Raw genomic sequence first — 15,941 nt, 5'->3', positions numbered from 1 at the left:
TGGGGGAGCTTTCCAGGGCCCTTCCAACTCCGGACATCCATAAACCCTTTGATGAGATTGCTGTTACGGCTGGACTCGATCTGAAAGGTCATTTCCAACCTAAGTGATTCTGTATCACAAATATTGCATGTTCAACCCACAGAACTGCAAGATTTTGAGAGCACAGGAACCAAATTAAAGAAGCCACTGGGAGCACAAAGTCAAGACAGGGCATCCCACCCTTCTGCCTCCAGGGAAACGGTGTTGCCTGTTCGTTACCGACATCACAGCCACCCATTATGGTCAACCCATAAACTCCCTTCATCGCCGCAAAGGCGGCGGCTTGGGTTGTCATTCACGTCTCTGCCATTCAAAAACACAACAAAACTCGACACAAAAAAAGCCGTGACTCGAAGCCCGGCACAAAGAGGAGCGACTGTATCTGCATTTGATAGGAAAGGCAGCAGTCAAGATGCTGCTTTCCTTTTGGAAAACAGAAAGAGGAAGTTCCTGCCCAGACAGGAGATCATCCATCAGTGCAATTACAGTGTAATTAAAGCCTCTCAGCAATGACAGCTACTGGGGTACAATCTAAAGGAGATTATTCCACGCTTACAACCCCACCAGCCTCAGCTCTTCAGGGGGATAATTATGCAGCTCCCATTACTGCACCACGAGGCTGTCAAGCCTGGGAGCTGCGTTTAATAAATGGAAGAACTGAAATAGAGAGACACAAAGGCCCCGGTTCTGAAGGCTGTTTAGACGCCTCATTGCAACTGGTTCTGGTTTTTTTACATCAAATTGAGCGATTTTTAGATTTCTAAGTGTTAGAAAGAAAGCAACCCAGTGTAAAGTCATTACAGCCCAAACAAACCCATCCTTGAGAGATTTCTATTCCACGGCTTACAGCTCATTACACGACCGAAGGGATAGGACATGGGACTGACAAATTTGAGCTGGGTATGTCCAAGCAGTCACAGCAATGACATTGTCACTTACTGGAGATGAAGCCTGTCAGCCTGGATAGGAGGAGAGGTACAGAAGGAAGAAGAGTGAAACACAAGGAGCTACAGAGGAGGAGAATTGGGGAAGAAAAGGAGAAAGAAGAAAACCAGAGATGCACGTCCCAGAGGGGCTCATCACTGACAACCCCGGCAGCCAAACGACCTCCCCGGTCAGCACTGGGAAGAAAAGCCACCCAAAATCCATCACAGAAAGGCCAGATCCTCAAGGGAACAGCACTAGGCTTGAGAAACGTTACGTGGCAACTCTGTACCATAGCAAAGTGAGGTTCTGGGTTGCTTGGTTCGCTTTTTGGGAAAAAAAAACCACCACTTTTTTCTACCTACCAGAGGTTTCTGCCCAAAAGCCTCTCGGTGTCAGCCTGGAGGGCTCCAGTGCCATGGAGATACCAGCACTGATAACCACCACTGAGGCTCAGTACCCTCAAAGCCCAGATTTCCTGAGGCTCCGTGCTCTGGACACTCGAGCTGAAGTTCAAACACATTTGTGAGCAGCTCCTGTGGTGTTAACACCACTTTCCTGCTACTCTGACAGAAGCATCTGACACCCACATAACCACAGCACCTGCCCTTCCTCTCAGGGGCCACAGAGCTCTGCTTTGTCACCAAATTCCAGATTTAAACCAGAATACCAACGAAACAGCTGATCAATTTAGATTAACTAACCAACTGACGCTGTTGGTGCTGTATTCATAGACTTTGAGCTTTTCTTCTGACATTATAATTATTCCTGCCCACCAAATTAGCATCTTTGGACGCTATTTTCGCAAATGAGAGGTTTAAAGACACTGCTGATCCTGCCAAAAAACCTGCAGCTTTTCAGGGAGGCCAAATGAGCATCCATGAAGATGAGCTCTTGCGCTGCCGTTCTGTTCGAGGACTGCAGAAACAGAGCACACAGATCTGGTTTAAAGCAGTTTACGGAGAAATAAAAGTTAGGCAAGCAAGAACAGCCCAGGTGGAATGGGAGGGCGGGATGAGAAAAGCACCATTACGTACTGGGCACACTCCAGTCACGATGATAAATCAGCAGCTCAAGCTGCAAGGGAATTCAAGCCCATCTTCATCTTGCATTCTGTTGAGAAACAGCTGAGGAAAACACGAACTGGTGTTACCTCTCCCTAAGGAACCTCATTCCTTACAGACCCGCAGACCACAGCAGCCACGGCTGCTTGCGCTAGGCTGTTTGCAGGGAGCTGATGACAACAGCGGCCTGCCCAAAAAAAGTCCTGCGGGGTCCAAGGCACAGCCAGACATGGAGCTGCTGTCACTGCTGAGCCCCAGAAATGCAGCTCCGGTCCCAAGTTAAGCACGGGAAAAATTAGTAACAGGACCCAAGGGAAGAATTGCAGCATCCAGAGCAGCGGCCCCAGGAGAGACAGCAGTTTCAGCAGCCAGGAACAGCCACTGCCCACCCCCTCGCCAGCCCCCAGCAGGGAGAGAGCCCAGACAGGAATCCGAACTGGCAGTGACTCGCAGGCAGAGCATCCTGGATCTTTGTGCATCACCAGTACGGGCGAAGCAAGCACGGCTGGGATGCCCAGAGTCATTAGCTTGCTAATAGCATGCAGATACCATTAACTGGCCGAAAAGTCTCCTCACAGAGACCCTCAGGGCGCAGTGGCCAACAGAAGCCCTGTGTCTTGCACCCTGCTTTACCAAACCGTGCTCAGAATGCCAGGAGCCCAGCAAGGTCAGGCAACACCGATAACACCCAAATATTTCTGAGGGATCTCTGCTCGCTTGAGGGATCGCCCTGCACCGAGGCCACCCAGTTCATTCCCTTGCATCACTCCTCCACCCACAGATGCAGCAAAGGGGAGGAAAGCAGCAAATCACACAGGTCTGCCTGAATTTTAGAAAGAGAGACTCTCCCCACCGTGAAACAACATCCCCTGGCCCTCTGCCGAAAGAGCTTTGTTAAAGGTGATTGTTTATCATACATAACAATTATTACCCAAGAGGGACTGCCTTTCCTACAAGTGACATACACCGGTCACAGAGGGAACCAAAATCCACCTTCATGTAGGGACGGTCCCTAACTCTCCTATGAGATCCTCACGGCTGCCCCTTGTCACAGCCAGAGCCCATCAGCTGGAAAGCGGAGCCGTGGCAGATCTCAGCGCTGGGAAGGTGGAAGCCTCTCCACGGAGATGCTACAGCCTAAAAATGAGAAGTTGGAGTGGATTTTGAAACAAAAATGGTTACCTTCGAGGCCAGGTTGTCCACGAGCGCAATCATGGAGTTCTTGAAGAGAGTAGCAGCTGTCAGAGGCCTCTTGGTTACCTCGGTGATGCTCAGCTTCCCTTCAGGCCACATCATCTTCAGCACGGGGTTGGAGCTAAAAGACAGGCTCTTTAATTGCACGGTCTAACAGCACTTCTGCTAAACTCAAAACTCAACTTCTTTCTGTCCAGATCCACTGGTGTTTTCAGCTCAAAGTGCAGCAGCCAAACCACTATGACATTTCTGGGCAAAATCTCTCTCGCTCTTGAGCAATGCATGGTTCAAGCTCACAACCGAATATTCTGGAAAAATGACAACGTGCTCCTCTTCAGAGAACGATGTGCAGCAATGGGGGAGCAAAAACACTGCAGAAGGGATCTAGCAAAAGCAGAGCCTGCCTTACTGACACAAACACAAAGAATTTAAACAGAAAAGAGTGAGACCACAGCCCTCAACATCCTCCCTTGAAACCTGGTATCTGGTGTCTCTGCACCATTCTTCATCTACAAAGTCACTTATAGGTTTTACCCTACACTTCACGGAAGGGTTGAAGGCGAGGTTAAGTGGCCACGATGGATGGCGAGAGCTCTGGGACACCAAGAGCTGAAAGCAGCCCCAGCAATCTCACAGCCAATCTATCCCATGCTTTAACACACCCTAAGTGGTCGTTGTGAATGGTCCTCACCAGGGACTCCAGGGAAAGCAGAGGCTACATTTAACAAACGGCAAAACAGCTTTTTGGGGCACTTACACACACGCACACTTTGATAGGATTCCAAATTTCCTTGCCCAATTAGTGTTTACAACAGGTGACTGCACGGCTTAAACTTCTCCTATCACTGAACATACGAAAAAACCCCAAATCTATTTGCCCATTTCCCCCCTTATCTCTAAACTTTCTTTAAAACAGGCACTTCCAGCTGAGGCAGTGACTCCTATTGCTGACCAAATGCTATTGAACGTCTTTAGCATTGCTTAAAGACAGATCAGCAATGGCACATTTGCAACTGGTCCAAAAACCAGGTTAATGACAAACCAAGCAGCACAGGTAATCCCTGCACAGCTCTTTAGATTGTGCAGTGAGTTAGGCTCAAACACTTCCAATTTAGTTCAATTAAAGGTTATATCAGAGCAAAACCAACATATATAGAATAAGGACTTTATCCTGGAAAGTCAGACTAACAGCCTTCGGGTCGCAGCAGATGCACAAAGATCAAACCCAGAGCGATGTGTTTATGCACACACAGTGAAGGTGGCATCGGTGAAACCGTCAGCATCCGCTCCATTAAAAAGGATTCTGACAAATCAGATTTCAATTCCCTCCACTCATATTTTGACTCCTACCTGTTGTACATGAGTCGCTTGAAGTCTTGAAATAAAGTGTCCTTGTTTTTGTCAATAAATCCAGTGACTGAGTAACTAAAAAAATTAAAAGGAAAATAGTTAATGGCAAAGAAGCAAAGTCCTCTCTGAGCTGCTGCTCTCAGCGTGGAGTCAGCACCCCTGCGCTCCTGCAGACACAGCAGATGCTCATCAGGAACCCAGCTCTGACTCCCAACCCATCGCTCATTTGCTGCGTGAGCACCGAGCGAGGCCGAGATCTCCTGCCCAGCTCCCACCTCCAGCGCAGAACAAGGGACCCCAGTTTGAGAGCACCACTGGAGCTCTGCGGGTCAGGACTGCACTGGCTGAGCCACCCAAATTCCAGTTACACCCATGTCACACTCATGATTTCTGCCTCCAAATCCAGAGCGGGTGCTTGCATTAAACCCTGCAGAAATTCAGTTCTATTTTGCGGTCTGTCTGGTCTGCCCCTCTCTCGGTGTCAAGGAAGAGCCAGAGCCCCACAGCGTTCAAATCCCTGCACGCAGCCATCCTCAAGTGCTGCTCCACGTAAGGTTTGAGCCTGAACTAAGTTATCTGTGAATATTTGTGCATCTCAGATTTCCTTTACAAAACCTGTCAGCCGTGGCAGTGCAGAAGGTTCAGCCGCTAATCCAGCACTTTGTATTTTCTCCTCCAAAATGCTTTGAAATCGGGGATACCCATCAGCAACCGCTCAGCAAAGACTCCAGAACAAAACCTGGCTGTGCTGAGTGGGCTCCAGTACGATCCCACTGCTTACCCTTACAAATTAAAGGTAAATTTAATCCCAAGGTAAAAGCAAGCCTGAATTATTTCCTCATTAACTCCCTTTAGATTCTGCTGGCACAGGGGCCACACAAATCCTAACCCACTCAACCACTCCAGGGATGTCCCAGGGAACACTGAAACACGTGGGCACCTCTTGCTCCGACCCAACCTCCCTTCCTCTCCCTGGCACTCGCTGCAGCCGCGTCTGGAGGCTTGAGGTACAGAAAACTGCCCAAATGGGGAAGGCTCCTCACACCGAAACTCACTGCGGTTTAACACCCCCCCGTACTTTGGGTCTGCTCCAACCAACTGCAGAATGTGAAGCCAGAGCTGTATAATCACACCAAACCGAAGTCTAAACCAGGTTTTAATAGCTCAGTACAGCTTTCTTGCATACAGAGTGCTGGCTTGGCATTTTCTTCCTCCTTTTTTTCCCAAAACACTGCTCTCTCCTCCCCATATCCTGCTTCTGCTTCGCTTCCAAGTACAAAATCACATCCTGGGTAGCAAGCAACCCCCATAAGAGTTGATTGATAAGTAACTGGTGCGCTCTGTAACTCTGCATGAGAGCTATTCTGGTTCACACCAGAAGCAGCATCAAATCGGAATACTGCACCACTCCAAAGCTGGCTCAGAGACACAAATAGAAGGCGCGACTCGATTTCTGCAAGCAGCTTACATCACATCCCCGGCGTAGTGCTTGATTCGAAAGTCTCTGTCGAACTCCAGCGTTTTGTCAGTGGCACAAAGCTGAAACAAATTCACACGTGTTAAAACAACCTGGAGTTCCAGGTTTCGTGGAACACCAACACGCATTGGAAATAGAAATGGGACCTACAGTTATTGCACTTTACATACACATGTGGATGTGAAATCAGCTGCAACGCTGCTTTAGAGTATTTTTGATGGATGCACTGAAAGAATATTTGTTCAACTTGAAAGATCTATAGTTTTATTAAAAATCTGGTAACTGATTCTACCTCAAAAACATGAACGTTTACGCATGTAGAGAAACACAACTGGCAGGTCGAGGAATTCACAGACCATCGCTGCACTTGATCCTTTGAAAGGGTAAGATCCATTGCAAAATCCAGAACTTGAAGAGGCTGAGAAGCGCTATCAGAATACTGAGCACCTGCACAGATCCAGGTCAGCGCTGGTCAGTTCAGACAACCCATGCTCTAGGAACACACAGTTTTGCCACCAATACCAATTGTGGAAGCGTTTGCCAGTATTTCTCCTGGTTGGTTTGGCTTTCACCAGCACAACCCAGCAGCAGCTGACGTGTGGTGCACAAACTGGGACGTGACTATTTAGGGCATCGCAGCCCCTCAGAGCTCATCCGCACGGAGCAACGTGCTCCACAGGGGAGCAGCGAGGCACGGGAGTGGAGCATCTCCTGCTGAGGAGCGGCTGAGGGAGCTGGGGCTCTTGAGCTTGGAGCAGAGGAGACTGAGGGGTGCCCTCATTCCTGGGGATCCATTGGGAAAGGGCAGTGTCAGGAGGAAGGAGCCAGGCTCTGCTCTGGGATGGCCAATGCCAGGACAAGGGGCAATGGTCCCAAGCTGGAGCACAGGAGGTTCAAGCTGAAGATGAGGACAAACTTTGTCAGTGTGAGGGTCCAGAGCATGGCCCAGGCTGCCCAGAGAGGTTGTGGAGTCTCCTTGTGTGGAGACACCCAAAGCCCTGGCCGTGTTCCCGTGCGACTGCTCTGGTGATCCTGCTCTGGCAGGGGTTGCACTGGGGGAGCTTTCCAGGTCCCTTCCAACTCCTCATATTCTGGGATTCTGTGATTAACCCAGGCTGAAAGATGGGAGCTGATCCCAAAACGTCCCAGCACACGTTTGAACTCCTTAGGAACGGCTACGCTGAACCTCATAGCACCTGGACAGAACTATTGCAGGCTACAAAAGCAACTGATGGGATGAAATCGAGTGCTTTGTTTTAATTCAAGCCGGCTCAGGAAGCTCAGGGTTCCTACAGCAGCTCCAGAAGGGACCGAGGAAGGTGTCTTAGATACCAGGAAAGCACATCTGCTAAAATATGAAGGGAGGTGGAGGGAAATAATTATGATGCTGAGAGTTTTATGGGCCAATTTTTTCAAGGCTGCATTGATTTAAACTAGAAATTAGCAAGCCAGGGAGATAGATCATCCCCTCCATAAACATTATTTATAGCAGCGCTCCCTGCTTCCCCTCCTAGCCTGAGCAAACAGTTTTCTGGCAATGTCACCCCCTGCTGAGGAACGCTGAGATATTTCCTTTGAACGCTCCCTGTGCTGTGAAGGGACTCCTGAAGGTAAGGGCTCAACCAGCTTTTCTGTTTTAATTCTCATGTCATAGCCTCCTGTATCCACTGTGAAATGCAGTCCCTACCACGCTGCCACAGCAGACACAGGCCCAAGCACAGAACAGAAAACAACCCCCTTTTCCCTCCCAGCTTTCATCCAGGCTCCCCATTTCCCACCCCACTGCAGGGGATTTACGGCTCCATCCCCCCAGGCTACACTGTTCACAGTCAACAGTAATACTAAAGGAAGCAATCTGCATTAAAATGAAGAAAACCCAGACTAGGCTTCACGGAAACACTTGTTTTCAGGTGCTTTTACTCAGAAGATGCTGCTGAAGAACATAAATGTGGGAGATGGGGAAGCAAGCCCCGAGCCAGGGCGCTGGGACAGAGGAGGCGCCAGGTGAGCTGCAGCTAAAGGGCACTCCAGGGAAGTCCGGGAGGAAAAAGCGGTTATTTTACTTTATTTTTACCCTAGCCTCTACCCAAACAAGCCACGTCCACATCTATTGTTTATATTCGGCCTCCCTGGAGGCAGCCTTTAGCACGGATCTTACACAACCGTGCTAATTTTGTATTTCTGACCTACATAAAATATTGTACCGGGCTGGGAGGGAGAAGGGGGAGGAACCGGCACCGTGAACGACGCATTTCAAACGCTTCTCGGCAGAGAGACACCAATAAATCCAAGGCCCTTATTTGATTACTCAGTGTGAAAGACTCTCAGATTAATCAGGCCGGTGACCGTGTTTTCAGGATGCTGCCAAGCGAGGAATAATTAAGCCTTTTAATTCGTACACGGTACCAAAAACAAAGCGAGCCGAGGGGGCTGGGTGATCATAGGTACGGCCTGAGATGGGAGCGTTTCGCAGCCAATGACGATGAGAATAAAATCATCACGGCGCTGTAATAACGCAGACGTGCGAATAATGTCACTGTCACCGTGTGTGAGAGCGGCCTGAGGACCTCACATGGGCAGGAGCTGCGGCACCGATTGGTTACAAATGACATCATGATGTGTCAAGGCACCAGCTCAGCTGCTTTAATGGCTGGAATAAAACGGATCTCATTTGGGCATCCTTCAGCTCCCTCTGCCGGAGATGGGGCTGCCCGAGGTGCGACACAAACCCACGCCAGACCCTGCTCTGCAGTGAGGAGCTGCTGCGGCTCTGAGCATTTCCTTTCACTCCATGGCGATGATGTCAACCCCGGCCACGCTTCGGGTTGTTCTGGAGTCCCCCAACATGAGGAGGCCATGGAGATGTTCAGGGGCTGGAGCAGCTCTGCTATGGGGACAGCTGAGAGTGTTGAGGGTGTTCAGCCTGGAGAAGAGAAGGCTGCAGGGGAGACCTTATAGCGACCTTCCAGGACCTGAAGGGGTCCTATAAGAAAGCTGGGGAGGGACTTTTGACAAGGGCAGGTAGTGACAGAATGAGGGGGAATGGTTTTAAACTGGAAGGGGGGAGATTTAGACCGGATAACGGGAAGAAATTCCTCCCTGTGAGGTGGTGAGGCCCTGGCCCAGGGTGCCCAGAGAAGCTGTGGGTGCCCCCTCCCTGGCAGTGCCCCAGGCCAGGTTGGACGGGGCTGTGAGCAGCCTGGGCTGGGGGAGCTGTGACCCCATGGGGGTTGGACTGAGAGGGCTTTAAGGTTCCCTCCAACCCAAACCAGGCTGTGACTCTGTGATTATGCTCTAAAAAAGTAGAAAAGGTATCACACAGGACAGGAGAGAAGTTGTGAGGAGGCACAGGACCACGTTACCTTCCTGCTGGAGAAATGAGCGTGCTTCCCTAGCTTGTTATTAAGAGCCTCGAGGAACATCTCATCTGTAACTTTTCCAACATTCATGCAGGCATCGTCCAGAATGGCGATGATCCCTTTGTGCTGCTGCTCTACCAGGTCGACGATGACCTGATTGTTGAAGTAGTCGATCTGTAAAACACAGAGCACGGGGGTATCTGTGATTTTGGCCAGCGAAAGGGAGGCTCACCAGTGTTGGCCACCGATGTGGCTCACACAGAGAATGGGGCCCACCGCTCACAGGAGAAGCCTTTCCACCACTGAACAGCAGAGGAGGGGATCTTTCAAACACCCCACAAAAATCCCAAGAACTCTGCTCGAAATCAGCTGCTGCAGAATAAACTTTAAACTGTTCTTTACAGTGTGGAGTCACCACAATGACAACAGTGCATCCTGTCCTCTGCGTTACGAAAGGAGTTTGAGCAGAACTCAAATATCTACAACCAGACAAAACACCTAAGAACTCAGAACAGAAACACAGCATGGTGTGTGTGGCATCGCCTCACATTTTAACTCAGAGCTGGAGTCGCTTATTTCTCCAAACCACGGCAAACATAGAAATGTTGTGAGATAAACGCTCAGCTTCTCCCACAGCCTGATCTGCAGACAGCAGGGCTGACAGCACAGCTGGCACAGACACACATGTCCTATTGACTTGGACAGGAGCGTGCATGTGGAGCAACTTCAGATCTGGGACTTTGCTGGTCCACTGACCTGGAGCCGACCTCTCCCTCCCCTGCCAAATCACTCACGTGCTTCCAGGGAATTCCCTCTCGCTGGTACTCCTCCTGCTCCTGCTTTAGAACCAGCTGAATGAAGAGCTGCTGGAGCTTCTCATTGCAGTAATTAATGCAAAATTGCTCAAAACTGCAAAAACGTAAGAAGAAAAAATGGTGGTGGGCTTTCTGGGAAAGCAGGAGGCAGAGCCCCGTGCTTTAACAACGTGGCTCACCTGTTATTGTCGAATATCTCAAAGCCGTAGATGTCCAGGACGCCGATGACGGTGTTTTTGCCGTGTACGGTGGTGTCGTAGTTCTTCACCTCGATCACGTCGTTGATGTGCGTCACGATCCAACAGAAGAGGCGCTCGTATATGGCCTAGGAGACAAACACCGAGGAGGTTCACCCACATCTGCCTCGGTTCTTTCTGGTGAACGCAGCACATGGTGCTACAAAGCTTAATTCAAGATGCTGCCCTCACTGCACAAAAGCTACGGAGAACATCCTGCTAACAGTGAGCAGCTCCTGACAAGAACAAAATACCCCATTAAAATACCTTTTTTTCTTTCTTCCAAGACTCATTTCCACAAAGTCTGAATTTAGCGAGGTCAGTAGGTACAGCACTTCCCCCCGTTTGATTCCAGTCTGCTTTTCAGCTGCCTAATAACTTCCATACCTGAGAATTCTTTAACAATATTGAATAGCAAGAGAGACTTCAGTTATAGAAACTTAACAACCCGACACAATGGCAGGAAAATGTTCCTGCTCACCTCTCAAATAAGCAAATGTTCTGTAGGCATTGGTATCTTCGAAGTCTACACGTTCAAAATGCACTGTGCAATGATACAATCCTAGGGAAAATGTCAAGTTAATCATTAAGGATATTCATAACTTCATCGGCTCTTCCCTTATCATTTGATTTCTCAGCAAAGGAAGGACAATTGTCACTCCTCAGGTCAGCAGTTCCCACATTTCCAAACACAAGGTAGCACTTCAGTTTCCAACCGGAGCTTTGGATGTTACAGTTCCACTCTACTCCTTGAATTTCACTGCTAAATGAAGTCAAGAATCGTAACTTCCCAAAATACTCAGCCCTTTTGCAGACGCCAGCAAGGCAGGGGTGCAGCTGCCTCCCCTCTCGTGCGCCGCAGGCTGGGAACCACGCAGGGCAGGGCTGGTGCTGCCCTGCAACCCCGAGTCAGAAATAAACCCACAGGAAGCACAGCCTGCCCGTGTCTCGGCAAGCACCACACGCACTGATCCACCAGGAATCCTGCTGGGAGCCGAGCACTGACCAACGTGCAGCTACGAAGGCAATTAAAGCCGAAACTGAAACTCACTTTCGCAAAGGCGTCTCTGCCGTAGGTGGCTTCTTGCTCAGTGTGCTGCTTGTCGATGACATCCCGACCCGTGGCCACCGTTCGAAACAGCAGAGCCTTCTCCACCATGTCAGATTTGGTGGACAGCAAGTCTGCGATGGCCGACACAACCTTGCTGTTCTCTATGACGGGCGTATCACCGTCCACAGAAAACTTCAGGTTCCCCTGCAATGAGGAGCAAGAAATGAGGTTTCTGAATCTTTTATTAATATGAATCAGCACACTCCAAGTTCATCCATGTGCCCTGTGCCAGGCAAAAGTCAGCAGATTTAGATCAGACATCAGGAAGAAATGTTTTACCATGAGGTGGTGAGGCCCTGGCCCAGGGTGCCCAGAGAAGCTGTGGGTGCCCCCTCCCTGGCAGTGCCCCAGGCCAGGTTGGACGGGGCTGTGGGGAGCCTGGGCTGGGGGAGCTGTGACCCCATGGGGGTTGGACTGGGGGGGCTGTGAGGTCCCTTCCAACCCAACCCAGTCTGGGATTCCATGATTAGATGGGTGAGCCTTGCACATCCACACACCCAAAAAGCTCCAACATCAGTGGAAGCAGCAAAGCCTGACTCAAAGAGCAGCGTTCCTGCTCAGTGCTCGGCTTTTGGAAAATAAACTACACCAAATGCTTCAGAGGTTTAACCAAACACTGTCTAAGGCTCAGAGCCCGGTGGTGATGACATCAGGTGTACAAACGCTGGGTGTAGCTGTAAACCATAGACACTTTTCCAGACAACAAGGAAACCAGAGCTGCTGGAAGCAGGCGTACAGTGCTCGACCGCTCCTGAAGAGGGAGCTTACCAAGTGAAGAATGGCTGCCACAATTCTGTAGACAGTCTGGATCTCCTCTTGCTTGAAGCCTATCACTTTCATGGCATCGGCCACCGCCTTGAACTCCGCGCCATCGTTGATGGAACACTGAGGGGAGAGAGATGTTTGGGATGTGAGGGGCTTAGTGGGAGTCAGCTGTGAGGAAGCAAGGATTCTGCACGGGAAACAGATGTGTACTTTGCTGTTTATCAGATGCAACACCCTGCCATGAGATAGCTCATTCCAGTGCCACACCATACGCTTATGTGAACCCCGTGTTGGATACACAGGTACAGCAGCAACGAGATACAGGAATCCATCACAGCATGACTAAACAGTTTGTTTGCCAAAGAGCATCTCAAGAAAGCAATCAGGAAATCAGGGAGCTTTTTGTTAGGACCCTGCTTCAGAGGGACAACATTAGGGACAACTCCAGGTATATTTAAAGTGTTCAGGATCTCGCTGTTCTAAAAACTTCATGGGTTTGTTCCCACCTGTCCTGCTCAGAGGCTCCCCTGAGGATAAGTCAGACATGAAGAATGAATCCTGCACTAACTGAAATGCTCCTACTGTAAAATATATGAGTTCTGATGGCTTTTTGGTCCAGAAAGCAGCTTAAGTTGCCCATTACATACGAACAGTCTGTAACTGGTTAACGGGTCAAATATCTCTGCCTGCATTTATTAACAAAGGTGACGTCTCTCTAACCAGACCTGATTGTTTTTCATAAGCAGACACAAGTGGAGCAGGCACAAGTACAGCTACGCTTGTCTTCTAGGGCCAGAAACTCCATTAAAAATAGCACATTGGTGTCAGCTTTCCATATTCACCCCATAAATATCGGTCTCGGCCTCTGCTAGCTCAGCAGAACTTTAAGTATTTCAAGAAGCATTTACAATGTTAAGACAAGTTACGTCTAACTGGCTAACAACAGCCTCACCTTTATCTGCGCGCCGGGGCAGATGTAGTTGTACGCGGACGCGTCCTTCTGCAGATGTAGGGAACGTAACATCTGGTCAGAACCCCCCTGGAGGAGCTGTGCAAGGAGCATTTCAAGAAACAGTGAATGAGAAAGAGAAAATCCTTCCTTTTCCTGCTTCTCATTCAAGCAAAACCACCAAAACATCAAACGGCTGCTGCAGCGTCAGGGGTCATGAGCGCAGCGCGTGCGAAGCACAGGGCCTGCGGCGTTGCAGGGCTCTGGCCAGCAGCAGGAGGTTGTCCAAGTGCCTGTCCCTGTGGGGACACGGCTGCCAGGACACAACCCCGAGCCTCTTCACACAACACACACGTTTACATCTGCGCCCTGGCAAACACATTCACCTTTGCTGCTAAACACAGAGGCTTTCCGAGACCCAAAGGACGCGTTCAGGAGAAAGGTGCTAAGATGCCACCATGGGGTACCCAGTAAAACCAAACCAACCTAAGCTTCCCTCTCTGCAACGCTGAGAATAAAGGTGACACCAACAGGCTGACCGCTTCCCCAGAGGACGCACAAGAGAACCAGCCACAATGTGGAAGGCATTAAAATGACACTCACCCGACCTTCACCCCCCCAAAAAAGAACGAAAGTCAACTTGGTGTCATAAAATTACTTCCATATGGACTAATGGCCTCAAGAGAAAACAGAGGGATTAGACTTATTACAAATAAAACACTGAGTCAAAGTCCAACGTTCTACCATATTTGTTTAGTTTGCCTCCTTTTAAGTTTACAAATGTGTTAATACGGGGCTGGAGGATAGGAAAAAAATCAATCTTCCCATGCTCCTTCCCCAGACCAGGCCTCTTCAAAGACCTAAAGAACCTGAGATCACCCAAGACGCCACGACAAGGAGACCCTTTGCAAAACACACAGGGGGGAGAAAGCTTTAAATATTTTGCTTCTCGTGTCCGGGAAGCTCGAGAAAAGTCATTTATTTCAGCAAAGGAACACAAACCTGGTAAAAGGAATGAAAGCTTCGTTCTCCCGGCTGCTGCACAATCACACGAGACTGCGGGGAAACAAAACACCACGGTGAGTGTTTCTGGATGGGGCCGGGCTGCTGCCCCCTGCACCCCCCCCAGACACCAACGCATCTTTTTTTTTCAGGACAGCTCCAAACTCATGGGAGCTCACAACCAGCCCGGTACAAACGGTATTAGCGAGGCACGGCCAGGGGTGAAGTCTATCATCAGATAGAGCAGCTGGAGTAAGAGCTGCAACGTCCTTGCTCCCAGCCAGGAATCAGGCGGCAGCTACAGAACGGCTCTCATGGATAAATCCAATAAAACATCGTTCTACTTTAGGGGTTGTTCAGTCCCCAGGGATGAAAACCAGGGCTCTGGGACTACAAACACGGGCCATGGTTAAGGCCCCAGGGTCACCACATCCACAGTCACAGGAGAGGGTGACCGGCAGCACCCAGACACCCACAAGGGCTCTGCTCTGACACCAGGGCGCTGTTTTAGGGAGCACTCATTCCAAATCAGTGTAAAACTGTGCAAAAAAACCCCTAAACATTTAATGCAGCAGAAATAAAGTCAAAAAGCAATGTATCCTTGGTTTATGCTCCAGCTCTGAGCCATGGAGAGTGACCAGGCGTGTTCCTGCTGCCGTGCACGGTCACTGCCTGTGAACTGCTCGTGTGCGGACCAGAACCTCAACCGCCTTCAAAATGGAAACGAATTTAACTCGGTAAAGTCAGGAATATGAAATAAACGATCAGGACTGAAGGCACCGCAGCTGCAGCCCCACTTCTTTCTTCTTTGCATGGAAGTGTCACATGTTGAATGTTTGGGTTTGTTTTTTAAAAGAAGGTCTTTATTCTGGAAACAGACTTCAGGGGAACAAGGGGAAAAGCAAAACAAACCACAAACAAAAAAGCACGTTAGCAGATGTGGTCAGACCCAGAAATTCAAGCCAGACGTGTGTCTCACACAGAACTGTTAATACATCGAGCCCACTTTATCCACAGCTTTACATAGTCCAGTGTTTTCAGCCACCACGTAACGACGTGAACAAAAATGATGCTTGGAATATACAAAACCAAAGCCCCTGAAGGTCACACAGGGCTGTGGTGTCATTCTGGAAGAACACCTCTCAAGCATCTTGTTGCTACTTACAGACCTAGGCATCTTCTCCTTTTATCCCCCAGGGAGATCTCAATGCAGGAACTTATAAAGAAGGAGGTTTACAGCGTCAAAATAATCTCAGCTTTTATTCTGGATACAAAGCTCACGCACTCATATGCTCATAAAAAGCTCTGAAAGCAGTGGTGTTAATGTAACAGGGCACTGCCAGCGCTTCAGCAGCACTGCAGTCATTACAGCAGCTCCTGGAGCAAAAGAAAGCCCTGGGTTTAAACGAGGTTCTGTGCCCTCGTACGTAAAATAGCAGCACACCACGTTTGAGAGGAACGTTTTCAATTGGCACAGTACGTACTACAAAAGTAACCACAGAAAAGCCTCTAACTCCAGAAGTGAGCGTGGCTTACCTTTTCTAGCAAGTAATTATTGATATGCCCACCTATTGGGTCTCCTTTAAAATCGAAGTTGATATCCATGTACTTTCCAAACCTGCTGGAATTGTCATTACGGTTGGTTTTGGCATTGCC

At 49.4% G+C, this 15,941-nt stretch overlaps 1 protein-coding gene across 1 annotated transcript in view; it reads right to left on the bottom strand.

Moving 5' to 3' along the window:
* Positions 1 to 3,209: 3,209 nt before the first annotated feature.
* The window catches only part of LOC104543315 (unconventional myosin-Id-like), a gene marked incomplete at both ends in the record, with an annotated part of 14,682 nt that continues 1,950 nt past the window's right edge, over positions 3,210 to 15,941 (bottom strand). Inside the window, 11 exon segments of the mRNA XM_010187896.1 lie at positions 3,210 to 3,342; positions 4,572 to 4,646; positions 6,040 to 6,110; positions 9,411 to 9,581; positions 10,202 to 10,316; positions 10,402 to 10,547; positions 11,510 to 11,713; positions 12,338 to 12,454; positions 13,287 to 13,382; positions 14,286 to 14,339; positions 15,822 to 15,941. The exon segment at positions 15,822 to 15,941 is cut by the window's right edge and continues 39 nt beyond it. Of these exon segments, the coding sequence (XP_010186198.1) occupies positions 3,210 to 3,342; positions 4,572 to 4,646; positions 6,040 to 6,110; positions 9,411 to 9,581; positions 10,202 to 10,316; positions 10,402 to 10,547; positions 11,510 to 11,713; positions 12,338 to 12,454; positions 13,287 to 13,382; positions 14,286 to 14,339; positions 15,822 to 15,941 (1,302 nt within the window).

This window comes from Mesitornis unicolor, unplaced genomic scaffold, assembly GCF_000695765.1.
Source record: "Mesitornis unicolor isolate BGI_N332 unplaced genomic scaffold, ASM69576v1 scaffold24097, whole genome shotgun sequence".
Classification (NCBI taxonomy): domain Eukaryota; kingdom Metazoa; phylum Chordata; class Aves; order Mesitornithiformes; family Mesitornithidae; genus Mesitornis; species Mesitornis unicolor.
Note: the sequence above shows the minus strand (reverse complement) of the source record. Positions and strands in the feature narration are given on the sequence as shown.